The sequence below is a fragment of the Dipteris shenzhenensis genome, chromosome 25, assembly GCF_047967505.1.
Source record: "Dipteris shenzhenensis isolate YYH24624 ecotype China chromosome 25, Dip_SZ_1.0, whole genome shotgun sequence".
NCBI classification, from domain to species: domain Eukaryota; kingdom Viridiplantae; phylum Streptophyta; class Polypodiopsida; order Gleicheniales; family Dipteridaceae; genus Dipteris; species Dipteris shenzhenensis.
In genome coordinates, this window is record NC_141620.1 from 52,303,086 (window position 1) to 52,331,072 (window position 27,987).

At 47.5% G+C, this 27,987-nt stretch overlaps 1 protein-coding gene across 1 annotated transcript in view; it reads left to right on the top strand.

The window, feature by feature from the left end:
- Nucleotides 1-545: 545 nt before the first annotated feature.
- LOC147886043 (uncharacterized) overlaps nucleotides 546-27,987 on the top strand; it is a 47,500-nt gene continuing 20,058 nt past the window's right edge. Inside the window, exons 1-2 of the mRNA XM_087396538.1 lie at nucleotides 546-890; nucleotides 4,510-4,547. Of these exons, the coding sequence (XP_087252664.1) occupies nucleotides 768-890; nucleotides 4,510-4,547 (161 nt within the window). The 5' untranslated portion in view covers nucleotides 546-767. The remainder of the gene's footprint in view (nucleotides 891-4,509; nucleotides 4,548-27,987) is intronic.

Below are 27,987 nucleotides of genomic sequence, written 5' to 3' on the forward strand. Positions count from 1 at the left end.
TGGATTACGACTCTTGGACTCTACGGACTCATGAGCTACCACTAGCTCTTGGACTACCACACACATACACATGCATGCTCGTAGTGGCCACATAAGAGTTTGCAACCTTGTTCTCTATTAAAGCACAACCTCTTAAGAATAATAGCTATTAGGGGTTCCTCACGTTGGTTGCTAGTGCTGTGGATCAGTGCTACTAGCATTGAGTATACGATGCCCCATGGGGATTTGTAAAGCCATGGCATTGCAATGCCAAACCAAATTGGCTCTCACCTTGGGCACATGAGGAGGAATTCCTCCGATTGTGAGCCCTTTGGCAGGTTGTAGCTGAGGTGGCAAAAGGAAGGCCACCGGAAGGCCAAACCTTGCTTGACCCTTGCAATCGGAAATGAAACGGAAGGCTATGTACTAGTGTAAAGCTGGTGTGAGCGATAGTGCAATTTTGTTGAAGTCTCAATGGGATAGTATGGAATAGCCAAGAGGGTGGGAGGCCAAAAGAGTGAGGGGATATACTTGAAGAAAACGGCGGGTGCTTATTGAAGTCGTGAATTCAGAAGAGGAGGAGCAGCAGCAGCCGCCAGCACCATTACAACGCCAACCTCCATCGCCATCGCCATCGCCATCGCCAATGAAAGCTTTTCTTTCTTCATCGCCTTTTTAGTATCCACTCATCCAAGCATGCACTCCCTTTCCCTTCCTTGCTTCTTCACACCTCCCCCCCCCTCCCTCCCCTCCTCCCCTTGAATTTCCGCTTGCCTTCCTTCATTGCCATGGGAGCCTCCTACGACGATGCTTTTCCCTTGTCCCAGCGCGCTACGGCTCCCGTCTTTCACGACCGCGTCCACACCAAGACCATCCATGATAACGTCCACAAGACCATCTATGTTGATCCGGTTTGTCTCTCCACTTATTCCAATGCCTCGTGCCTGCGTCTTCTTCATCATTTTTTCTTTCTTGATGCTTGCTTGCTCGAACTAGCGTGATTCCAATTATGACGCTTTAGTGGCCTAAGTCGTGTGAAAAGTAGAGCTTTTAGCTCGACTAATTTGAAGCACACCGGATTATGAATCAGTCGTATCGCGGCGCCGTAGCTGCCTATGGAATCAGTTGTGAAAAGTAGAACTTCTCTCAACGTTATTTTCACTATAGAACGTTGCGTTCAATAAAGAATCCTCCTTTGCCTTCTTTGTAATTTTTCCTGTGTTCAGTTGCTGTAAAGGATACTTTGGACGTCACAATCGCTTGCTTTTCCTTGTATGTAGTTGGCCTCACAACATATGATCTAGCTTCCCCGGACTTGGTTGCGCCGCACTGGTTTCAATCGATTGTAACAAAGACGGCATAAGAGCTATATTGAGAAAGCGTTTTTGACGACTTATGGCAGTGGAATGTCTTTCCATCTCACTTTATTGGCGTCCGGTTCATCCTTAGAGTACTAAGGACTTTGACATCGATACATGATCTCAACAAACCTTAGCAATCTTTGGATTGAAAGAGGAAGTTTGGAATGCACGGAAGAAAGGAATCGACAACACATAAATCATCATTCGCTGATTATGTGGTAGATGCTAGGCTTGTTAGTGCATCTTGTCTGCGGGAAAAATCAGATTTCCTTGCTTCAAAATAGATGTTCGTGTGATCTTATTATTTGCTGGGAAGATGCTAGGCGTTGTAGATACTTTTAAACCAGGAAATGTCAAACAAAGCTGAGGCGTTAGGCCCAGGGAGTTGAAGAGGAATGAGGGATTGAAATTGGATTTTTGGGAAGGGCTGGGGTGGGGGATTTTATTTATAGGGAACATTTACTCTGCCAGGTATCCTAAATTATCTTGGCCCTTTGGAGATCGATTGTCTATTAATACCATTTTCCCATTTCATATGTATTGCGGTCATGCCAGAAGATTGTTTGCCACGTGCACATATTTTTTCAAAGCTAAAGAGCCTTCAGTTAAGACACTTTTTCCCAGTGTTATGTCCCCTTTTTCTCTGTATTGTCTCCTGGTGTTTGTTGATTTTCCTTGTGTTGTGGACTCTCCTTTTAGTGGATGCATTCTTTGATATAGCTCCTCCATGACACCTCTTAAACCTGTGACCTCCGTTTCGAGCTCCCTATTCTGCCCTTTCAGGTTCACAGTTTCTTGCTGGAGTTCAAGGACCATTTCTCTCGGTTGGCAAGTCTCTTCTTTACTGGTGTTGTAGTTAACGTTTTGTTACTTGGTATGCTCCAAGACTCCCTTTAGGTAGCTCCCCAGCTTTTTGGCTGGTTGTTTTAACAGGGTTTTTCTCTAATGTATGCATAGGCTCGACACTGTAGGAGCGCATGCTCGTTCTTAATACTTATTTCACAGACTAAATGCTTGTTTAACATTTATATATCCTCTCCGAGGTATTTTTGCATTGCATCGAATTAATTTTCTGTTCGTAAATCTGCATTTTCGACCCCGGGTCTTGCCATAGTTTCTGTAGCTTTTATTGCAGTACCAAATTTCTGATTTCACCTATATATCAGCAGCCTTTATGCCCCATAACTCCATCCATTCTCTCCTTTGTGCCATCCTGTGTCCTTTGTTGCTTTGTGTGGTATCTTGCATGCATCCATTCTCAAGCTTGTTGATATAGACCATGTATTGGGGTAGTGGTTCCCATTTGAGAGGTATCATTTTTGTGGTCCTTGCATATGACCTGGGAGAAATGGCCCGCCAATGCTGTATTGGGAGGGGGGAAGTCTATCCATGTGGAGTCCCAATCTCTCAAACCACCTGCCTATGTGTGCATACCGGTCACTTGCAGCTCCTAGAACCATAGAAGAGGACAATGCTAGTCATGGTAGTCTGTGATGTCCTGAAGTGCAGTCTCGGTACCCCCTGATATGATAGAGATATGTGATGACCTGGAATGATGCAAGCTGTAGTGGAGATGATCCAAACTCGGCCTGAATGATCTGGTGGGGAATTGACAGCTTATTGCGAATCATCCGTGATAACATGAGAACCTAGAGACGTTCTACGCGAGCCTGGTTCGGGGGTCCTGAACATGTGAATGGAAGCATTGCCTCTCCAGCTTGGCTAACGAGGCATACCCTCTACTCAGACGGGCCTACATCGCCGGTCTCATTGTAAAAATAGGGCCAGAAAAGAGATGTGTAAGATGAAGCAATCTCAACTGGTGATCCATCAAAGGTAAACTGCTCTGTATGCATAGCTGCTCGGGATGTAGTGAAGATCATAACCTTGGTCTTACCAAGTTTGATCTTCAAATTGTGTGACTCGGAGAAGGACTATAATGCATCTAAGTGTCTTTGGAGGCCCTCTGCAAAGGAGGATAAAAGCATATGTGTACAGCAAGATCTGAATCAAAGTACCAGCAAGAGGGCATCCAGCCCCTCCTGATGTCCGCATAAATGTCTCGAGCTCATCTATGTAGAGGCCAAACAGGGTTGGTGAGAGAGGACACCCTTGTTTGATCCCAATAGTACTCCTGATTTCCATTGTCCATCCAGCTCTGTCTGGACTCATCAGCCTGAGATTCTCTCATAAAGTGCCATGACAGCCCCCAAATGATCTCTTGATCATAACCCAGCTCCGTTGGAGACCCTCCAGAATCTATGGGACAAATCTGAAGTCTATCTATATATATAGAGAGAGAGACGCATGTAGACACATGTACATAGATTGATTGTAATTTGAATGCAAACTATGTCTTTTGTCCTTTTGTCCATTAGTCTTTGCCCTAGCTACCTATAGAACACAGTGGAAGATTTGCCGAAACATAGCAATGTGTTGGGTCCTACTGCAGAGGTTAACAGTGAGGAACCGAGGGTCCACAATGATTGATATAGAAATACTAAGGGCCGAATCTCTTTTATAGCCCCAGCGCCCCGGCTACAATTACAAGGGGCTTACAAATTAGCCCTAGACTTCCCCTTAGATGATAGTCTACACGGTCCTTTTTGTGCACATGAATGTCACCCCAAGCTAGGTACAAGCTAGCCATGTTCAGCTTTTGATGCAATACTTTCCTCCCTTAGATCCAGGTTTACGGTTTGTGCTGTAAACTATTGTACACAGCACTGGAGTGTAAACAGATGGGCATGTGTCCCATGTGACCGTAATGCTGCTGATACACATGCCTCTATAATGCTATTGAGTTGTAATAGCTAAGATTAGTACAAAGAGCTTGTTATTTCAACAACCAGCAGGGCATGATGCAGCTTCAGAGTGGATTATGAAGGGATATGGTTTTATACTGGTTTTTAATATGCCATACCGCTATTCCCATATGTTTTTGGTTATAATTTATCTCTACTTCGATAAGTTTAAATGTGTCGCACTTTTTTCTCCTTTTCAGTGGATTTGTTATTTATGCTTTGAAGTTAAAATTTGTAAAATGGATATTGATTGGAATAAGGAGAATGTTTCTATTGTCATCAATGGCGAGTTTGTACATGCTTATGTAATGTCAAGCTGCTATGTTTGTACTTATTGCTTCCATTGATCACTTAAATGTATGCAGCTGACTTTGCAGTTCGTTGACACGGAACAATTTCAGAGGTGACATTTTTGCTATGCTTGGGTCAGTGGATGTATTATAGCTTGATTGGATTATAAAGGCAGTAGGAATACAGTGTGGCCATTGTTCTCCTAACTGTATGCAATAGTTATATATTTTTTTACTCCAGCTTAATCAGTCTTATTGTAATGCAGATTTGAAAATGTTGTCGAAAACAACTTTGTGTATCGTGTTTTGTTCCCATGTATATCATGTAGATTGCTCCTCTCTAGCTATCCTAAAAACAAGGTGCTACAAGAATATCTTGTGCTAAGTCACGCATTGTATTTGCCTGGCAGAAATCGCATTTATTAAATCAACATTGATTATGGGAGAGTTTAAAGGCATTGGAGGGTTAGATAAAATTTCACATGCAATGCTATTGGTTAGAGCAACATATTCCTATGCAAATTCCAAAAAATCAGAATGAAAAGAGCTTGAGGCTCTTTTTTGAGGCAGATATTCACATATTAAATAGGATGAAGGCCTTCATAATGTTGAAAGGTTAATGCGGCATTTTTATGGGCCTTGAATCAGAGGAAATTATACAGTGTTGCGCATGCACCCACAAACCATAGAGTGTTGCATCAAAGGAAGGTGAAGATAAGGCAAACGCATAGAGCATTGGGGAGTGCTGCTAAAGAATTGGAAGCATTTAAATGCTTCATGGCAGTTCTGTGCTTCAAAGTTGCAGAATGGAAAGTAGGTAGAAGCAAACAATTGACACGAAGAGAGAGAGAGAAAGAAAGAAAGAAAGAAAGAAAGTTTATTAAAGTCTTCGGAAGACCAATGGGTCTATGAGACTGTGAAAATCCTGATACAACAAGCTGTGGTAGTGGAGCTCTACTAAACGAGCGTCCATACCAATGCAAAATGCAAAAATGCAGAATGGCAGTACTAAGTCCTAAGTACAACATAGTCATGTCGATGGTTGACTATATATCAATCTCAGCATCGTCATCAATATCATCATCATCATCGGCAGTAGCAAGATATTAGGATGGATGAGGCAATGGAGGCATGAAGTCGGCAATAGAGTGTTGTCGGCCACTCAGAGGTGCGGTCTCCCTTGACACCAACCCTTAAAAACCAAGTCTTCCCAAATTCTTCCCACCAAAGAATCCTTCTTTCCAACTTAAAAAGGGTGTGATACTAGTGTCTAAATGTGCGCATGATGTGACAAGATTGTAGAGCATGAAAAACCGAGCGATTTTTCTTTTTGGAGCACCCTCAAATCCTTCTTGGATCAGGAGATATGACTTGATTTAGGTGGAGGGCCAAAAAAGGGTGAAAACAATGATGTGGGACTGTGATGTGGCAAGTGGGTGCACATGCAAAGAGAAACTGTGCTTGGAAAGCCATGTGCCACATGGTATAAATAGCATGGTAGATGACATGTAGTAAGGTGATGTGGTAGTATGATGTGGCTTGCTGACATGGTAGCTGATGTGGCTCAGTGATGTGATGAGACTGATGTGGCATAGGTGATGATGTGGCACTATCTAGGTGTCAATGCTAATGTGACCTTGATGACATGGTAAGGTTGATGTGATGATGCTAACATGGTATGGAAGCATGCCACATGTCAAATGACTGAGGAATGTCACTGTCTGAAAGATAAAAAAAATGGAGGGGTGTCATGGCAAACTCCACCTGTACTATCTGATGAGGGACTGAGGGCTTACTCCGAATCATCCTAGATCCCATAGTCACCTGTATCCGCTCCAAAACTCCTCCACTCCGTCACTGGAAGATCACCCTCCCAAAAAAGTGCAGCGTACATGGCACTAGGGTGTCGAAGAGTCAACTCTTCGGCGGCGGGTCTTGGAAGTGTGCCTGGAAGCACTGACTCTCTAGGCGGGACAAGGCCCCGGAGTTGTGCTCTAGTTGCATGGGTCATTGTGAAAACTGGCCTTGTGAATACTGCCCATGTTAGTCTCACTAGTGTGTCGAAGAGTCAACTCTTCGCCAGCAGGTCTTGGAATTGTGCCTAGAAGCACTGCCTCTCTAGGCGGGACAAGACCCCTGAGTCGTGCTCTAGCTGCATGTGTCATCGTGAAAACAAGCCTTGTGAATAGTGCCCTAGGTATGTGTAGGACTGCCCCCAGGTATCTCCATTGGGTCAGCTCGGCAAATGAAACTATGTTGGTGTAGCACTGCAAGTGAGGTATAGAAGATCATAACTTCGGTTTTCCCAAGGTTGACTGCCAGGTCTCTCTCGCGGTAGAACACCTCTAGGGCCTCCAAGTGTCTTTGCAACCCCTCCGTTGAAGATGATATGAGGACTATGTCATTTGCATAGAGTAGTATCTGTATCGTCAGGTCAGCTAACAGTGATCCCTCGCCTCTGAGGTGGTTTATGAAAGATGTGATCTCATCAATGTAGAGGCCGAAGAGAGTCAGTGAGAGGGGACATCCCTGTTTCACCCTGCAACCCAATCCGATAGACCTCTTGGGGCGCAGACTCTCCCTCTGATAGACTCGTATAGGCTCATCGCTCCCCAAATCATTATCTCTGGAATCTAGATCTCTTGTACCCTCCAGATCAGGTGGGATCGTGGAACTGATCGAAGGCCTTCGGAAAGTCTACAAAGCAAGCATAGACTTTTTGGCATCTCAACCTCGCCTCCTCAATGATAGCTCTTAGGGTGAAGATATGGTCCAAAGTGGATTGCTGTGTTCGAAATCCTGCTTGCCCTTGTGCTCCCTGTCCATGAGCCTCTTGTTAGAAGGTCACTGCCCCACCTGTGAGCCCCCGATTTGAGGGGACAAGGGGGTAGGAGACCATAGGGGGTAGGGGAGGTGAAAAGGCAGAAGAGCTACTTGTCACGGAACCCGCGATGCAGCGTGAAGATGGTGCGACATCCTAGGCGCTCCCGGATCCGCACATGGGTGGAGTTGGCAGCTGCAACAGCAGCCCAAAGCAGGGCTTATCGGCCCTTCAATAGGGCTGGCCTAAGCCGGCCTGACCAGCCAGCAAAGGACCAATCAGGTCGGTTGGTGGGCTAGCAGGTCGGTGCCTTGGGTAGGGAGCCGACTCCCTGGTCGGCCAAAATGAGGGGGCCTAGCCCCTCCTATAAAAAGCCCCCCCTTCCCCCCTCATTCCTCATCACCTGCACTTATAGCCTTGCACATAGGCAAGCGCACAGGGAGAGGAAGAGGCTCAGCATCATTGACAGCACACGGGCTGTTTGTGTAAGAAAACAATACAACGTCTGTGCTCAACAGATAACAGGATCTCGTACGCAAGAGAGAAAACCAGATAGTATGGAGAATAAAAAATTTGATTACTATAGAATTGATACAATAGATGGCGTTGCCTCCCAGCCGTGCGCTCCTGTGAAAGAAGCTTCGATGGCGAGCTAGAAACAGTAGAAGACGGAGGCTAGATGCTAAGGAATCAGGGTTGCTGTAGCCAGTGATGAAATGGGCTTCACGAGCTTGCTCTTATATAGCCACCACAAGTAGTCGGTTAGAGCCAATTGTGCCGACCCAGTCCGCCCAAAACGGCCGACTGGGGGTCGGTCCCAAAATAGGCCACCGGCCACACGATAGAACCGGTGTGCAAAATAGAGCAACTAGCCTACGGTCTCCGTTCGGCCCAGAGCCATCCGGGATCATCTGGGGCTCCAAACGGGCCCCACAACCCAAGAGTCGGCTGCCCCGAGAAATGCTCCGTCTACCCTCAGTGCGGTCAATCATGGGATGCCTTCCTGCACTTGCATGTAGCCTAGTTGGCGGTGTGCCAACTCTATCTGAAGCCGTCCACCCATCAGGCCACACATGGCCCCCATCTGGTGTCCAAACCAAGACCTAGCGGATAACCGGGCTACTCAAATGCCTTCTCCTCATATGGGGGGCTTACAAGTAGAGTTAGCTGGTTCCCGTGTAGTTACACGAGAGTGGAGCATTTGTTGGGGTAAAGGCACATTGCCACCCCTTTATTAAAGATATGACACCTATGACTGTCTTAAGACAGTCATAGGGTGGAAAACCTAATCCTAATAAAACTTAAGAGTTTGTGGTGTGGCTCATCACTTCACACCTGCATCTTTTGTGTCACCACTCTCTCTCACTCTCTCTCTGTTGTACTTCTCCCTCATTTTCTTCCCTCTCAACTGGTATCAGAGCCAGCCTCTCTTCCCCCTCTACCCCTGCCTACCTACTCCCTCTACCTCTACCTCTCCCCTCGGGCCTCGAGCCCTCAGCAGCTCGGGCAGCAGTGCAAGGCAGTGCGGGGCAGCAGATCGGGGCAGCGCACCGGCAGCCCACGCGGGTGAGCAGGGCAGGGCGGCGCGGGACAGCTGCAGCGGCAGCGCAGGGCGGCGTCGAGCAGCGCCAGCAGCTGCACAGTAGCAGTTAGCTGTTGCAAGCTTCGGGCTTCGTACAGGGCGGCGCGCAGGCGCACGCGTGTACGGCCGTACGGTCGTCCGTACCGCTGTACGGACTCCGTACAGGCGTCCGTACTGTACGGACGCCGCTGTACAAACAGGGAGCTGCGTCAGGAAACTGCGATAGGGATCTGCAACAGAAAAGTACATTTTTCGAAACTTTTTTTTATCTGTCCCCTGCAGAGGTACAGCAGGTACAGTGGTACTCTGCACAAGTACACCGGTACAGAAAGTACAGCAGGAACAGCATTTTTTTGTTTCTGGGAGAAGAAGGAAAAGGAGAGAGAGCACTCTGCTCTTCATTCAAGATCATTTTCAGTTCTCAAAACTGTGTTTTGAAAGTACAGCAAGTACCTTCGTGTCCATCGTGCTTGAGGTGACTAGTACCACAGTGTGTGGTTGATTGCACAGTTATCTTGTTTCGGGAAGGTAATGCCTTGATTTTGCAGAGGATTTTTATGCTTTTGCTGAGTGCAAATCTCAGCTTTTGGGTGACATTTTCAAAGGGCTTTTGCCTGGAAGTCTATGCAGTGTATGCCTTGAGGCAGTGTGGAGCCAGGGAGCCCACATTGGTCTTGTTTCCGCAGTGTATTCAGTGACATTTCTTGCAGGTCACATTTTGTGTACGACACCTTGGAAAATCTCAGTTGAGCCACGCTTGGCCAGGGCGCATCGAGTTTACTCGGTCCCTAACTGTCCATCGTTGACAGTGCTCAAAAGATTTTCTCTTCAGTGTCTGTACGTTGGGATCTGTGTTGTTATTGTGTACACAGGGCTGTTTATGCATTGTATTGTCAGGTGAAAGTGCCAGGAGAGCGCTACTTTTTTGTATGCTACCTCAGTTTTTGAGGTGTTTTTCACTTGGTACAGGTGTCAAATCAAGGGGCTTTTGCCCAGATTTTGCTTGAGAGCACTTGGGTTACTGTTTGAGACCTTCAGATGCCTTTTATCCCTTTGGCAGAAGGGTGATTGCTTGGGATTTGTCCCATTTTCTGTTGCAGGTTTGTGACAGGCTGAAGTGTCTGGAGCCTCTTTTACAGTGAACAAAACAGTGTATGACAAGTGGTTTATGCATATAAAATCAGTGCAATACCTCATCTGAGGTGGGAGAAGTGATCAGGACAGCAGTGTTTTATGCTTCATCAGATGATGATGCACTGTTAAAGCACCTGTGGAACAGCTGCAGCATTCTGAAATTACTGTTTTATGCCTATTTGAGCACGGTACAGTGTGTCAGAAGGTACAGTAACTGGAGGGAAATTTACTGTTTTGCTGCAGATTCTTTTGACAGTAAAAAACAGCACTATTGTGAGTGCTTCTGGCTCTTGATAGAGCAAGTTTTTTTTTCTGAGAAATCAGAACTTTATTCAGTCTTTTTTTGACTTTATAGGGAGTCAGGAACTTTCCTTATCTGATATGGCATCAGGGGGAAGTGAATCTTCAATTCTGAACATAAAGAAATTGGAAGGAGCACATAATTATGCATTATGGGCAGAACAGTGTTTGAATGTACTTCTGCTAAAGAAGATTTTTAAGCCCATAAGGGTGAAGGGTGTCAAGCCATCTGACATGGCAGATGATGAATGGGAAGAGCTTGATTTGTCCGCAAGGGCAGCTATCATGCTTACTATTTCTGATACTCTTGTGTTCAATGTTCAGGCTGAAAAGACCTCTTATGGCCTATGGCAGAGGCTAGCAGAGTTGTATGCCCAAAAGAGTTCAGCCAGTAAGGTTTATTGGTTGAAGAAGCTGGTTGATCTTCGCATGAAGGAAGGTACAACTATGACCTCACACTTGAGTTTTCAATGCCATCTTTACACAGCTGATTGCACAGGGTTTGAATCTTGATGAGGAGTTCAAGGCTACCTTCTTGTTGTGTACCCTCCCTGAGAGTTGGGACACTTTCAAGACCACCCTGTCAAATTCAAATGTCATTCTTATGTATGCTGATGTGGAGAGCTCTCTCCTTATGGAGGAGATGAGCAGGAAAAATAATATGGGCAGCAAGTCTTCAAATGCTTTGCAGGTACAGGATAGAGGCAGGACTCAGCAGAAGGGGAGATCTGCTAGTAAGTCCAAATCCCGCAGTCATTCCCGTGGCAAAAAGGATATTGAATGCTTTTATTGTGGTAAGAAGGGACATGTGAAGTCTAAGTGCTTCAAGTTCATACGGGATCAGAAAGCCAAGAAGGCTGAAACAAAGGATGCAGGCAGTGGAAGCAAAGGCAAAGGCAAGGCCAAGGCAGATGACTTGGATGCAGTGAATGTTGCAGCAGAGGATAGTGACAGTGACATACATGATGTTTTATGCTATTTGCACATACTTTGGTTATTGATGGCCATGACATGCACACGTGGCTCTTGGATTCAGGTGCTGCTTTTCATGTTACTCCTCATAGGGAGTGGTTTACTTCCTACACAGGTACTCATGGAGTTGTTCATCTTGGGAACAACTATGCATGTCAGATTGCAGGGATTGGCAGTATACAGATAGTATTCCCTGATGGACGCATATTTATGCTTGATGGTGTCCGCCATGTGCCGCAAATCAAGAAAAATCTGATTAGCACTGGCTTGTTGGATGACAGTGGTTACCACACCACATTTGGGGATTCCAAATGGGTGATTACTGATGGCCAGGTTGTAGTGGCTGAGGGTTATAAGAGTGATACCTTGTACCCTCTTTATGTTTCCAGTGTGGGTAATCATGTTGTTGCCATAACCGAGCTGCCAAAGGTTTCATTGTGGCATAGCCGGTTGGGACACATGTCTGTTAAAGGAATGCAAGAACTGTCACGTTTGGGTTATCTGCCGTCTCTTTCTTTTTCAGATTTGCCTACTTGTGATCATTGCATATTTGGCAAGCATTCTGTGACTCCTCATAAGAGGAGAACTCCCCAGAATAGAGCACCGCTTGATCTAGTGCACACTGATTTGTGTGAGATGCCACAGTTATCACTAGGGGGTGCAAAGTATTTTATTACTTTTATTGATGATGCCACACGCAAAGTGTGGGTCAATTTCTTGAAGCATAAGAGCGATGCCTTAGATGCTTTCAAGAAGTTTGTCGCTCAGGTTGAGAATCGGACAGGTTGTAGGCTGAAATGCCTCAGATCCGATAATGGGGGTGAGTATGTGTCACATAAGGGCATTAAACAGGAACTCACAGTCCCTCATAAGGCATCTTAAAATGGTGTAAGTGAGCGGATGAATCGAACTATTCAGGAGAAGGTTCGATGTATGTTGTCTTATGCTGCATTACCCCATGGCTTTTGGGCAGAAGCCGTGCAAACAGCAGTTCACATTATTAACAGGTCGCCAAACAAGGCTTTGGAGTTGAAAGTGCCCGAGGAGGTGTGGTCTGGCAAGCCACCTTCATATAAGGACTTACATGTGTTTGGCTGCGAGTGCTTTGCTTATATACACAAAGAACTGCGCACCAAACTGGAGCCAAAGTCTTTCAGATGCATCTTCATGGGTTATGGTGACGAAGGTGAAATGGGGTACAGGTTATGGGATCCCGTTAAATGGAAGATTATACGCAGCAATGATGTCATCTTTAAAGAGGATAGTGTACACAAGGAACCCGTGCAACCTGTGGAATACAGGAGGGTTATTTATGATGATGTTGGACAGCAAAGAATGCCCATTTATATGCAGCAGCAGGCTGCTGCAGCTGTTTGTACACGCTCATCCTTTGAGCTTTTGTCTGCCCACGATTGTGGAAGAATATATCTGAGTTTTGACCATCTCTTTCTCCGACTCTCTGAGTGTTGTATGAGCTAGATCGGGAGTGAGGTGTGAGTGATTCTATCCTCTATTTCCAACATAAACACCCAAGACTATCCTTTGGTAGTCCTCCAATGCACAATATTTTCTTATTATGTACTATGGCTTCCTGCTCTTTTACTTCTGCATAGAGATCTGCTTTATTGAGTTTGCTGTTGGCCATAGTGGCCATTTCTTTCTTGGCTGAGCTTATCTGAGCTTACCTGAGAGAGAGAGAGAGAGAGAGAGAGAGAGAGAGATGATTGTTAGAAATGACCCAACAGAGGGTACGCGCAGCGGAAGAATGATAGTATTTGCCTAGGAGCTCACACAGTGTGGTGTGGGGTGTGGAATCAGAAACTTTTTAACTTATGTGCATAGATGTGCAAGCCAGTAAATAGACAATGCTCAGAGACAAATATAGAAGCAACACTTTATATTTCTGTCCGTCCAGAAACTAGGACAGGATACAATACCAAAAGGTCCTTCTACTACAAGCCTGGCACTTCTAGATCTCTGAGCCCACGTGCTCCTCCTCGAGCATATGTAGACTCTCTGTCTAGATCCCTTCCACCTTGCTGTCCAGAAGCCAGCCTAGGTGGGCAGCCACTCTAGCTCAGTCTGCAGGTTCCCCCAGGTCACCTTGTCCTCCTAAATGTAGGCCTAAGGCTCCCCCTTTGCTGTTCCTGTCTGCTGTCCTGAGGGCTGCTCCTAGTGATATTGAATGAGGCCAAATGCCTCTCCTTTTATAGGCCCAAGGGGCCCTGAAATGGACCGACCTGGTAGGGTCGACCCCTAGGTCTGTTTGGGCCGACCAGTCTGCCCCCTCCCAGTCTGTAAACCGACTTGGTTTGGGGGCTGTTCCACAGACCCGCCTGGCCATGTGGCAGCCTGCCATAGGCGCAGGCCTCTGCCCTTCTGCTGGCCCTGTTCCGGCCTTGTTGCAGGCTCCATACAAGGCCCAAAGGCCCTGCCATGCAGGCTTACCCATCTCGGGTATCTTGAGAATACAATTTTCAGCCACTTTGTCTTTTATAGTATCAAAAGCTTGTTGACACTTCTCCGTCCCCCGTACAGTGGGGCAGTACCCTGCTGATGTCAGCGTGCCCTTCACAGGGCCTTGTTGCAGGCCGTACGCCTGTCCTTTGCTTTGACAGCTGCCCACATGGCAGCTCATGTGCTGCCCATGTGACAGCCCCAACATCACCAGGTCTACCTCCCCCATGCTCTCCTCATATGGGGGCTTATAGATGGGGAGGTGACCATTCCAACAATGATGTGGTTGTATTAAAGTCCTCTTGAGACCCTTTAGGATCGGTCTATGGGACTGGTGATCACTATCAACAATTAGTGATCTTTTACATCCGGCGAAATAAAAATACTATAGACTTACTAGGTAGTTAGTACTTGATATGCTAGCCCAATTATCTTGTTGCGGTGTTCCAAAACTTCTTTTGTAGCTGGCTGCTCTAATAGAACTTTCAGGTTGCCTCTGTTGTCATCATATCTTTCTCTAATGTGAGCATAGGCCCGGCATCTTAGGAGCACATGCTGCTCATTTTCCACCTTCCTTGTGTGGGGCAGATTTTTCATATTCTTCTTCTCTTGGCACCCTAGGTCTTGCCCACCTTCCCTTCTCCAGCTCTAAATCATTTGATCTGTTTCTCATTTTGCATATTTGATGCCTTTTAAACATTGATATGTCCTTTTCAAGGTATTTTGTCATCCCATAGCTGTCCATTGGATTAATTTCCTGTTTGTGCAACTACATTTTTAACCCTGGGTGCTGCCATAATTTTTGTAGCATCTTTTTGTCACTAATTTCCTGATCTCACATGCATCCTTTGGTATATCAGCAGCTGTTATACCCCATAATTCCATCCATTTATCCCATCTCGGTGCCATCCCGTGGTTTGTGTAGCTTCAAAATGCCTTGTGAGGATCTTGTTGGCATCCATTTTCTCAAATTTCTTGAGGTAAACTATGAATTGGCATAGTGCCTTCCCTTCAAGAGGTATCATATCCATCTCAGCCAGTAGGATGGGGTAGGGCATTTGCGCCTTAACCGAATTCCCATATGAGAAATCTTTTATGTAAAGTTTCTATTTTTTTCCAGTAGGTCCTAGAGAGCCCTGGAGCCCATGTTGGACATTCATAAAGGATCACTGTTTGTACGAGCATATTGCATAGAAACTTTCTCATTTCCCAATTCCATATATATGACTTCCTACATTTATTTTGGAAGCTGTACAAAGCTTTCAGACCTACCAAAATTCTTCTTTTGTAGCTAAGCCAGCTCATAGTCTAGCTAATTAAGCCCTAATCCTTAGCTAGACTAGCCCTAGAGGTAGCAACTAGTAGTGAAAGGACAGCACATCATGTAATTATGAGAGTCCATTAGCAAATCATTAGGAAAGTACCTGGAAACCTTGAGGGTATCCATGGCTTGCAAGGGGCTGCACAAGCAATGGGCTAGGAGGAAGAATCTTAGTCTTGGAGTGGAGATCCTAGTCAGCCTTGAGCAAAACAGGACTCAGCTGTAAATGAATGTTCATTAGATTGCATTTCAAGAATGAGATGAGTACAAGGTATAACAGGGACACCATTTATAGGTATACACCTGGACAAAATACCTCTATGCTTATGGGATGGCTGCCCTCGTGACCACATTAGGTATGATGTCCAAGTGACCAATCCCAATACCTTTCTCCTTCACATTAGGTCTGATGTCCAAGTGACCAATCCTAATACCTTTCTCCTTCACATTATGCATGGGTTAATAGAGCTCTACAAGTCTCATGGCCTCTTGAAGGGTGCTGGGGTTTTGAGTTGACACATCACCAAGTTAATTTCATCTCATGGGATCAACTCAGGTGGTGCATCCATGCTGTATTGAAAAGGGGGGAAACGGGTCCATATGAATACCTTGACCGGCAAACCATGTGGATACGTGCGCATACCATGCTGTGCTGACCTCGCTGTCTGCTAGCCGTCTGGATGACTCTAGGCAGTCTCTAGTTGGGTAAGGCCCAAACTTTGTGGAGGAATGGCAAATGTCTGAAAGACGGATCAGTCTGCAGTGTTGTCATGGTGAACTCTAGCTGTACTATCTGATGAGAGAGAGAGAGAGAGAGAGAGAGAGAGAGAGAGAGTGAAAGAAAAATATTACAACCTTTTATGTAGTGATTACTCGTTGGGCTAGCTCGTGTGCTAGTCCTATTAACTTGTTACAATGTTCCAAAACCTCCTTCAGGTAGCTCCCTAGCTTTCGGCTGGCTGCTCTAGCAGATTTTCAAATTGTTCTATGTTGCCCTTACATCCTACTTTAATGTGAGCGTAGGCTCTACATCTGAGGAGTACATGCTGCTCATTTCCTACCTCTCCATTGGGATAGATTTTGTAGGTCCATTCCTCTTTGGGGATCTTGGGTCTTGTCCACCTACCCCTCTCCACCTTGAGATCATGTGAAGTAGTTCTAGTTTTGCAGATTAGCTTTCTTTTGAATATTGATATGTCTTCTCCGAGATATTTCTGCATTCCATAACTGTCCATTGAGTTAATTTTTATTTGTAGAGCTGCATTTTGTCCCCAGGTTTTGCCATAGCTTCTGTAGCATTTTCTACATCACACTCTCGCTTATGCATATTGTGCGACTGTTAGGAGGTTGAGTCGGAGGAGCATTTTATTTTCAGGTGCCCAGTGTACTACGAGATCCGACCTCGCTACCATTGCCTCTTCAGAGACGGCTCCGGGCTACTTTCTAGATTCCTCGCCTACCCAGATCAGAGATGCCTCGCGGCCTTCATTCACGAGGGGGTCCGACACAGAGAGTACTTACTCAGGCAACGAGGCTTGGCCACATCATCAGACACCTCTCAGAGCAGGATCACATAGTTCTTCCCATCGAGTGACATTGATCGTCCAGTCTCTAGCCGCAGACGTGACAGAGACCTCGACCCGACGACCGTAGCACAACACACGAGACATCGAGGGGGGACACAGATCACTTTGGGGGACCTCCCATCATTGTTTAGACCCGGGATACGTCCCATGGGAGTCACAGTGGCTCTGGTCTTGTGTCGAGCCTCGTTCAGGGTATCGAGATGCCTTGCGGCCTTCATTCGCGAGGGGGTCCGACACAGAGAGTACTTACTCAGGCGACAAGGCTTGGCCACATCATCAGACACCTCTCAGAGCAGGATCACATAGTTCTTCCCATCGAGTGACATTGATCGTCTGGTCTTTAGCCGTAGACGTGACAGAGACCCCAACCCGACACAACACACGAGACATCGAGGGGGGACACAGACCACTCTAGGGGACCTCCCGTCATTGTTTTGACCCGGGATACATCCCATGGGAGTCACGGTGGCTCTGGTCTTGTGTCGAGCCTCGTTCAGGAGATCGAGACGCACGGCACACCTTGATGGGTGCCAGCGTCCCATCACCGGCTATGCACCAGCCAGGGCGACATGACATACGGAGGATTCCGCTCCGCTCCAGTCCTTTTCTTTTCTTTTCATTGTTACATCCAGATGTATTTGATTATGTATGATCAGACTTAGGGTTCAGCATGGGTGATGAACCATGACCTTTGTCTTTATCTATGTTGACTTGCATTCTTGAGTATTTGATGCATCTGAATGTGCTTGCAAATCTTATTGTTCTTCACAAAGAATATTACATCGTTTGCGTAGATAAGCGTTAGGAAAGCATACCCTGCAATCTGAACACCTTCCTTGCTATTTATTCTTATCCACCTCTCCAAAGCATCAATTTAAAGACCAAAAAGCGTTGGTGAGAGGTCCTTGCTTAAAATCTCTATGTCACTGCTTATTACATCTTTTCTTGTGGAGCATGATCTACTAGCGGCGCTAGAACTCTCTTATTAGAGTCGGTACATGGCTTCCTTGAGTTCTTGAGGAACTTTAAGCTTTACCAGGTTTTCCCATAACTTTCATGTGGGACTCTATCGAAAGATTTCTTGAAGTCTACAAAGCAATAGTAGATAGCCTCTTTCTTATGGTTGCCTCCTTTAGTTGCAGCCCTTATGGTAACCAAATGATCGACTGCTGAGTGTTTGTGAAGAAGCCTTGCTTGGGATGGTGCCCTGACTCCTTGTTTCTCCGCCCATTTGTTGATTCTTTGCTCAAGAATAGTGCCATATAGCTTTGCCATTAGGCCACTCACCTTGATTGTTTCATAATTCTTTGCCATCTTTTGCTATCTCTCCCTTTATGGATCGGTACAATCCTACTAAGCTGCTAATCTGATGGGAATCCTTTCTCTAGGGCCGTGTTCATAAGCTTGGTAATATATATATATATATATATATATAGAGAGAGAGAGAGAGAGAGAGAGAGAGAGAGAGAGAGAGAGAGAGACAGGGAGGGAGGAAGGGAGGGAGGGAGGGAGGGAGAGTTTATTAAAGTCTTCGGAAGAGCGATGGGTCTATGAGATTGTGAAAATCCAAATACAACGAGCTATGGTAGTGGAGCTACTAAATGAGCATCCATACCAATGCAAAATGCAGAATGGCAGTACTAAGTCCTAAGTACAACATAGTCATGTTGATGGTCGACTATATATCAATCTCATCATCATCATCATCATCAACATCATCATCATCATCAGCAGTAGGACATCAGGATGGATGAGGCAGTGGAGGCATGAAGTCAGTAATAGAGTGCTGTCGGCCACTCAAAGGTGCAGCCCTGGCATGTCTCTTGGTCGTAGCTCTGTGTCTAACCAGGGCTACTGTGACTCCCGTCAATCGGGCTCCGACTCTAAACAAGGAGGGGATGTCCCCAAATGTGATTTGTGTGTCAACCCTCTGTCTGAGTTGTCGGATCACAGGATCCGGGTCACGGTCATGTTGAGGCCTCGTCTCGTGGGGGTCCATGTGGTCTGGCTGAAAGAACTCCGTGATAGAGCTCTGAGAGAGATCAGCTGAGGAAGAAGTTTGCTCCTGTCTTCGTGTTCGGAGTATCCTCTCGCGGTGTCTAAGTACCTCATGAATGAAACTTGCCAAACACTGCTGGTCTGGGTAGGAGAGGAAACGGGCCAAAATCCTATAGCTATCTCTGAAGAGGCAGTAGAACGCCCTCAGATCTTATAGTAAACAGGACACTTGAAGATGAAATGCTCTTGTGTCTCAACCTCGTGCATGTCACACAGTGTGCATATGCGCCTCTCCTTGGGTAGTCGCTCTGCTCTGCAGACTACTGCTCTCGATGCGAAGTCTGTGTGAAGAGACCTGGAACTGCCCAAGAGAGACCCTCAGCGAGTGGGGTAGGTGAATCTACGTGTATCCTGGTGGGTCAATGAAACCCTCCGCTGTGATATGTAAGAAGTGATCTTTGTAGAAGCTAAGCTTCACTGGGAGTTCACTTGAAATGTGTGTAGCTATAGTAGATCCTCACGGATAAGCTGGTTGACCTTGTGTGATAGGAGGGGAGAAAACGGAGCATCCATGCTGTACTGGAAGGGAGGTAGTCTATCCATGTGGAGCCCCAATCGCTCAAACCATCTCTCTGTACGCGCATATCGACACCTCTGGTCCCCTCCTGCTGCAAGTGCCATAGAAGAGGATAGAGCTATCTATGGTAGCCTGCTACGCCCAAAGGTGTAATCCTCATATTCCCTGACTCGGTACAGATATGTGTTGACTTGAAACGCAGCATCTAGCTGTAAAGGGGGTGACCCAAACTTAGCCTGAATGATCTGGTGAGGAATAGATGGCTTACCACAAATCATCCGTGATAACATGAGAACCTGTAGCCGCTCCACATGGGCCCACTTTATGTCCGACAAGTCTCGCCCCCAACATGGGCTGTTGTAGATCCTCGTTGGGCGAATCAAGGAGTCAAAGAGCAACCCCTTGGTGCGTGGATCATGAAAGTACGAGCAGAAGCATTGCCTCTCTAGTCTGGCCAATGAGGCATACCCTCTGCTCAAGTGTGCCTGCATCGCGAGTCTCATAGTGAAGCTGGGTCCGGAAAAGATAACCCCAAGATAAGTGTATGATGAAACTATCTCAACAGGTGACCCCTCAAATGTGAATTGCTCTTGGGGCATGATGGCTCAAGATGTATTGAAGATCATGACCTTGGTTTTACCCAGGTTGACCTTCAAATCATGACTCACAAAAGGATTGTAGTATGTCTTGGTGTCTCTGGAGCCCCTCTACTGAGGAAGATAAGAGAGCCATGTCATCTGCGTAGAGCAATATTTGGATGAGCGTGCCCGCAAGAGAGCAACCTACCTCCGTGTGTTTGCATCACTGTCTCAAGCTCGTCAATGTAGGGGCCAAACAAGGTAGGCGATAAAGGACACCCTTGTTTGACCCCGATAGTACTCATGATCTCGTCTGTCCACTCGGATCCTGCTTGAACTCTGGCTGAAACTCTCTCGTAAAGTGCCATGACAGCCCAAATGATCTCCTGGTCATAACCCTAGTCCTGAAGGCGCTGTATGAGGCGAGCTCTCGGGATTGTGTCAAATGCCTTGCGGGGGGGGGGGAGAGAGAGAGAGAGAGAGAGAGAGAGAGAGAGAGAGATGTATTAACATCTACGAGAGGCCTTGCGGGACTATGGGACAAAGTGCACAGAAAAAGTGAACTCATACAAGCCTCAGTGGGTTGAAGCAAAGGGCGCGCTAGGGCCCTTGCTGAGTACTAATCTATGCTAGCAAAATCATAATCATAATCAGTCTATCCAAATACAAATTGAGACAAGTCATTCTCAGAGGTAGAACTTAGAAACCGTAGCCGGGTACAGTGATGGCTCTCTGATGAGATGTGAAGATATCTTGTATCTACGTCTGTCGTCCTGTCTCGCGTCCTGTCTCGCGCTGCGGTGGCGGGGGACGCGGTCTCTTCGATCTCTGAACTCTCTGGGCTATGTCCAGAGTGACCCGTCGTCTCTGTCGGTCATCCCTGAGGAATGTTGTGATAGGTCGGACGTGAATATAATGTACTCTAGGCACTCTCTGTCTCACGTGAGGTCTCTATGTCCCTCTTTTGGTGGTACTGTGTTGGCTGCTAATCCAGGCTGCTCTCATGTGGGCTAGCTCCTCCTCCTCAACTCCACTGTGTCCTTGAGCTGACTCAAATGTATAGAAGTCTGCGACGTGTCACTGTGCTCGGTCAGCCTGTATGTCCTATGGTTTGGCCATCCCGTGCTGCTCTCTGCTCTATCACAGTAGTGTCTCCCTGTGCCGACGCATCTCCATTAGATAGAGCCCAATGCAAACCTGGTCTTGGAAATGGATCAGTTGTGAGAGAGGACCGAAGCCACTCCCCTCTAGGTAGAGACAATGGTAACGCCCCAGGATCTCATAGTAGGCTGGGCAAACACAAAGAAAATGCTCCTCTGTCTCAACTGCTCCCAGCGTACATAGCGTGTGGCTTGCTGGTCTCTGGGTATACCTGCAGCTCTCCCTGACTCAATCCTCAACTGATGGGACAAAACCCGCATCAGACCAATGACAATCCTCAGTGTGGGTCTGATGATGAATCCCTCCACCGATACTCTTAAGAAGTGGTCGCGGTAGAATAGGGTCTTGGTGGGGAGCTCCTAGTTCCCCCCCCAGTCCGAGATGTATGAAACTGGAGGAGGTCTAACCATATGATACGGTTGATCTCTCATCTCGACCGACTCAGGAGGTGCGTGCATGTTGTATTGAAAAGGGGGAAGCCTATCGATCTGGATACCATGCATGGCAACCCATGCAGATATGCGTGCATACCATGTGTTAGCTCCGCTCTCTGCTAGTCGTCTGGATGACTCGAGGGCCAGCCTTAGAAGTCTCTAGTGAGGTAAGTCCCAGACTCTGTGGATGAAAGTCCCTGTTTGAAAGATGGCATCAACCTAGAGAGGTCTCTTGGCGAACTCTGCCTGCACTATCTCATGGGGGACCGAGGGCTTACAACATATCATCCAGGACTCCATCATCACCTCTAGCCGCTCAAAACTCCTCCAATATGTCCTCGGAAGATCGCATCCCCAGAAGGGTGCTACATACATAGCAGTCGGTCGTACTAGTGTGCCTGGAAGTGCGCTTGCATCATCGTCGCTCTAGTTGGGCCAAAGCACTACGTCACCGTGTGAGCCGTCCTGGACTGCATGGATCATCATGAAAATGGGTCCTGTGAAGACTGCTCCCAAATATGTGTAGGACTGCACTATCTCCACTAGCCCACCACAATAAGTGAAGCTAAGTCGGCAAAGTACTGCTCGTGAGGTGTTATAGACCATAAGCTTGGTCTTCCCCAGGTTGACAACCATGTTTCTCTCTCTACAGAACACCTATAAGGCCTCCAGATGTCTATGCAACCCCTCTGCTGAAGATGATATAAGGACTATATCGTCAACGTACAATTGTATCTATATCAGGAGGTCGCCCAGTAATGATCCCTCTCCACCTAGGTGATCTATGAAGGAAGTGATCTCATGAATATAAAGTCTGAAGAGAGTTGACAAGAGGGGGCAGCCCTGCGTCACCCCAATCGTACTCTCGACCCAGTCCGATAGACCACCTAGGGCACGGACTTTGCCTCTGATTGACTCGTATAGGCTCATCACACCCCAGATCAGCGTCTCTGGTATTTGCATCTCCTATAGTCTCCTGATCATACGGGATTGTGGGACAGTGTTGAAGGCCTTCTGAAAGTCCACGAAACATGTGTAGACTTTCTAGTGTCTGGACCTCGGCTCCTCAATGATGGCCCTCAAAGTGAAAATGTGATCTAGAGTAGAGTGCTGCCTCCTGAATCCTGCCTGCCCTAGTGCTCGCTGGCCCCGTGCCTCTGTATGATTGCTGATCTCTCTCTCTAGTACTGATCCATAGATTTTGGCCAATGTGTGGCCAATCATGAGGGTGCGATAGTTCCCAGTGTCCATGGGATTTCCTGCTTTGTGTATCGGTACGATAGTGGATTGTGGGACAGTGTTGAAGGCCTTCTGAAAGTCCACGAAACATGTGTAGACTTTCTAGTGTCTGGACCTCGGCTCCTCAATGATGGCCCTCAAAGTGAAAATGTGATCTAGAGAAGAGTGCTACCTCTTGAATCCTGCTTGCCCTAGTGCTCGCTGGCCCCATGCCTCTGTATGATTGCTGATCTCTCTCTCTAGTACCGATCCATAGATTTTGGCCAATGTGTGGCCAATCATGAGGGTGCAATAGTTCCCAGTGTCCATGGGGTCTCCTGCTTTGTGTATCGGTACAATAGTGGATTGGTGCTCCAGGATGGTGGGAAGCCGTGGCATACTGCATGATTGAACATCTGTGCAAGAATCGGGGCTAAGACCTGCCCATGTGCGGAATGCTCTATCCGTTGGCCCTCATGATCCTGTTCTTTCTGGTTGTGGAGCCGGCTAAGTGCTGACATTCTGTGTGGTAAACAAGTGATAGGTAGTGGGCCAGGGCACAAAGGACATATCCGGTGGTGCCTGCCTCGGGACATTGGTAAGGAGCATGCATAGGTGTTCCATACCCCCGGTTCAGTAATGGGAATGGGTGGCTTCCTTGTTGGAAAGGTCACCTCCCTATCTGTAAGCCCCCATATGAGGAGAGCATGGGGGAGGGGACCTAGGGTATGTTCCCAAAAGAAAAGGTAAGGGAGGGGGCTGCCACGGGCTGCCACATGGGCAGCACCTCACAGGGAAAGGACAGCCAAAAGGGGCTGCACATGGGCAGCACATGAGCTGCCATGTGGGCAGCACAGCAGCCTGGCAGAGGTGCTTCAAGGACTGTCTGTACGGGCTGGAACAGGCCCCTAACAGAGGCGCATAGGAGGCGGCATGTGGCACAGGAAAGGCACACATGTGTGGGAAGGACAGGGTGCTGGAAAGGGGCGCAGCAGAGGCGGATGTACCAGCAGGAGAGTCAGCCATCTGGGAGGGGCTGGTTGGGCTGGTTGGGGCCAGCCAACCAAGCTTTAGATAGGCAGACAGAAGGGGCTGGGACCCTGCCTTGGAAGGAGGGCTAAAGCCCTTGGAGTGTGGGCTGGAAAAGAGAGCCCAAAAAAGGGCTGCCTACAGCATGTATTCCTACAGACCAGGGTCGGCCCAAACAGACCCTAAAGTCGGCTAGACTGGTCAGTTTTTGCAGCAGCCCTTGGGCGCTATAAAAGGAGGGCCTCCAGGCCCTCATTTCTCATCTTCTGGAGTAGAAAAGCAGGAGCAGTAGGAGCAGCAGACACCAGCACACTTGGAGCCTATCCTGGAGGACCAAGGGAGTTGGAAGGCTCCAGACCTAGCTCAGCAAGGTGCTGCCCACCTAGGCTGATTCAGGGGCAGTAAGGTGGAGAAGAACACTCTGGACAGAGAGTCTACATATGCTCGAGGTGGAGCACGCGGGCTCAGAGATCTAGAAGTGCTTGACATTTAGTAGGAGAACCTTTTGGTATTGTATCCTGTCCTACTTTGTGGACAGATGGAAATATAAAGTGTTGCTTCTATATTCGTCTCTGAGCATTGTCTGTTTAATGGCTTGCACATCTATTCTATGCACATCAAGTTAAGAAGTTTGTGATTCCACACCCCACACCACACTATGTGAGCTCTTGGGCAATTCTATAGTCTTCCGCTGTGCGTACCCTCTGTTGGGTCATTTCTAACACCCCTCCGAAAGAAGTCCCCATCCAGTGGTCGGGTCTCCTTCTCGAAATGATCTGATGATCTCATCCATCTTGTGTGTGAGGAAGGCTCGCCTTTTGCGGCATGTCAGCCGTCGGAAGATCCGCTGCATCTTAGATGACGTCAACTGACCCAAAGCTCGTTTCCATGTGAGGCGGGCTTGCATATTAAAATCCTTCGAAAGACCGAAGGGTCTCTGAGACTAAAAGAGCCTAATACAAAGAGCTGAAGGGATGGAGCCTCTAAGCAGGCATCGACACCGATGACCAGTACAAAAAAAGTTATAATCATAACAATACCGATACATAGAGAGAAATCTTGAGCTCATGGGCATTGTGGTGGTTTTTTGGAAGCTGTTGGAGACGTCAAGCCTAAGAGGGGGTCAAAGATGTGTGAGGCTACGGTGGCAGCATAAAACCTGTGATGGATTGTTGATGCCCGTCAGTATGTACGGTCTGTTGTGGTCTCCTAGCTATGGCCCTGCAAGAGTGATAGCGACCTCTGATCTCATAGTACACAGGGCATTTGCAAGCAAAATGCTCCTCCGATTCGATCGCCTGATGACTGCCCTCTCTAGGAATGCCCTCTACCTGCCCACTCCCAATGCGAAATTGGTGTGGTGAAACACGGAACTGCTCGATAGATATCCTCAAGGACTAGTGAGGTGGATCAATGAAGCCCTTTGCTGAAATCCGTAAGCAATGGTCTCTGTAAGAGCTGAGCTTCCCAGGAAGCTTGCGGGGTGCCAACTAGGTCTTGAATGTTTATAAATGTGTGTGTGTGAGAGAGAGAGAGAGAGAGAGAGAGAGAGAGAGAGAGATGTATTAACGTCCGCGGGAGGCCTCCCGGACAAAGTGCACAGAAAAGGAAAATTCACACAAGCCTCTCCTGATGTCACCTAGAGAGAGGGCCTTGCTTGTCCGTGTGCCCACCTAGTGAGGGAGGATAGTGTAGAGAGTGAGGGCCTGTATTGTGGGTGTGCCGACCCCCCATGAGAGTAGGTTAGTGTGGCTGTCCAGTGTCATGTGTTGCCACGGAGGCTATGGTGGTTCCCAGGCAGGGTACGGAGGTGCGTGGGCAGGTATGCCCTGTGGGGCTGCCCTTTAGGTGCCTCTTAGAGCCCTTCTTATGCATAAGGCTGTGGGGCAGAGGGTGCAGGTCGGCCACCTTGCTGGCCCTGGGCTGGGGGCTTGAGCCCTCTTTATAGGGCAGCAGACAGCCCTATAGGTGGGTCGGCCCACAGGCTGTATGGGATCGGCCCCTTTCATGATCTGGTTGGTGCCCTAGGAGGCTGGCCGACTAGGGGAGGCTGGGCTATATATATGCCTCCCCCCTCCCTTCATTTCATCACTTTCAGTGTGGAGCCTGGAAGAGGTGCAGAGCCAGTCCACATTTGCACTTGAGGAGTCGGGTAGTGGAGCAGTTCATCCTCTCCCTCGTGCTCCCGTTCTCTTGGTTGTTGAGCTGTTTGTCTGAGCTCTTGAGCAGCCCGTTGGCTCCGAGGTTTTCCCCTAGTTGTAGTGGGGCTTTCTCCAAAGATCACTTGTAGTTCTCCTATGCCTTTCTCTCTCCTTTCTCTCATGCCACGGTTGGATCTAGACCTGAGGAGTGGAGGGAGTGTTGAGCCACCACACAGAGAGGAGGATTAGGGTGCTGTTCGGAGGTGTCTTTGAGGAGGAGTGTGTGCGAGGAGTGGACTGTTCGGGTGACCAGTGAAGGATGACTTTGAAGGGTGTTTTCAGATCAGAGAGGAGGTGCTCCCAAGGGACGGAAAGCAAGGTGTGAATGTACATTGGGCTGTCAGCCCTTTCATCCTTGTTTTCAGCATTCTCCTTTCTTCAACCCTCAATTTCCCCTATCCCATCCACCTTCTCTTTCAGTTCATCATCCTCCTCACTCCGACATGGCGACTTTGATTGAGATGGCCGAGAACAAGACTAGAATCCCAGTGTTGCCCGTGTTCCCGGTTGATCGGCAATTGGATGGACTCAATTACAGTGTCTGGCAGGTAATGATGGATTTCATCTTGATAGGTGTTTCCCGACCAGATCCCTTGGCGAAGGACCTTGGCATCTTGGAGTAGAAGGAGGCCGAGACCCTGTCTCAGCTCTGGGACCGTGTCAATGCCAGGGTAAGATCATTAATATTTCTTAATTGTACTCCTCAGGTGATTAACCATGTGAAGCACACGATAGTGGCCAAAAGTATATGGCAGCATTTGGCATCCATATATAACTGAGCTCTCCCATGAAGAGGGTTTCACTGGAGGTCCAAATGAGGTGGTTGGATCTCAAGAAGTCTTCATTGATGCGGGACCACATCAACAAGTTACATGAACTTCAGCAAGAGATCCTCCAGGCGGGGAAGTAGATTTCATCAAAGGACATGTCCATAACTCTTTTGTCTTAGTTATCCTCTTAGTACGGGGCCTTCTATTCATCCTTGATCACCAGTGGTAGGGTGAATGAATTGACCTGGGAGGAATTGGTCCCCATGGTTCTTGACCAGGAGGAGTGCTTTGTCGATCGTACATACGACAGTCAGCGTGAGGCTTTGACAGCTGATTAGAAAGGAAGAAAGCAGTTGACAGTTGAGGAACGAGAAGCTCTCAAGGCACCCCGTACGTATTATCGATGTGGCCAGAAGGGTGAGATGTGAAAATCTTGTTTCTCTTTGGTGAGGGGTGTGGTCTCCGTGATGACTGTATCAGAGGGTCATATCGAGAGTGACACCTTTACTCGGGCATTCCCCATCGACTGTGATGAGTTGAACCTCCATCGTATATGGCTTGGTCCGTCTTTTCATCGTATGTAGTCCTTGCGTCTCTAGCTGCATCCCTCCTCATCGTCGTCTCATCCCACTGACCCATGCCCTCGTATTATCTACCTCCTCCTCCTCTACTCCACCATGTCTAGGGGCAGACTCAAATGCGTAGAAATCTGCTATGTGTCATGGAGGCCAATCATATCTATCTCCCATGGTATTGTCCCCTCTCGCCATTTGATATGATGCAATAAGGTCTCTATATGTTGTCGCATCTCCAACATATGTAGGCCAATCAACTGGGAGAGAGGCCCAAAACTGTGCCCCTCCTGAAAGAGAGAGTGGTATCGTCCTCCGATCTTATAGTAGACTTGGCAAATATACAAGAAATGCTCCTGTGTTTCCACCTCTCCTAGCGTGCATAGTCTACAGATCCGTTGCTCTCTAGGCGTACCTGTGGCTCTCCTTGCCTCAATCCTCAACTGATGGGATGAGGCCTGCATCTATTCGATGGCAATCCTTAATGCATGTGAGACTTGCATGTCCTCCATATACTGGGGTTTTATAATCTTTCCATCCTTTGGTACTCTCAAGAAGTGATCACGGTAGAACTGGACCTTGGTGGGGAACTCTTGATCTGCCCCAAGTCTATGACTTACAGAGTTGGAGTAGGTCCAATCGTATAATACGATTGATCTCATCCTGTGGGAGCAAGGGATCAGGGGCATCCAAGTTGTATTGAAAGATGTGAGACTTGCATGTCCTCCATATACTGGGGTTTTATAATCTTTCCATCCTTTGGTACTCTCAAGAAGTGATCACGGTAGAACTGGACCTTGGTGGGGAACTCTTGATCTGCCCCAAGTCTATGACTTACAGAG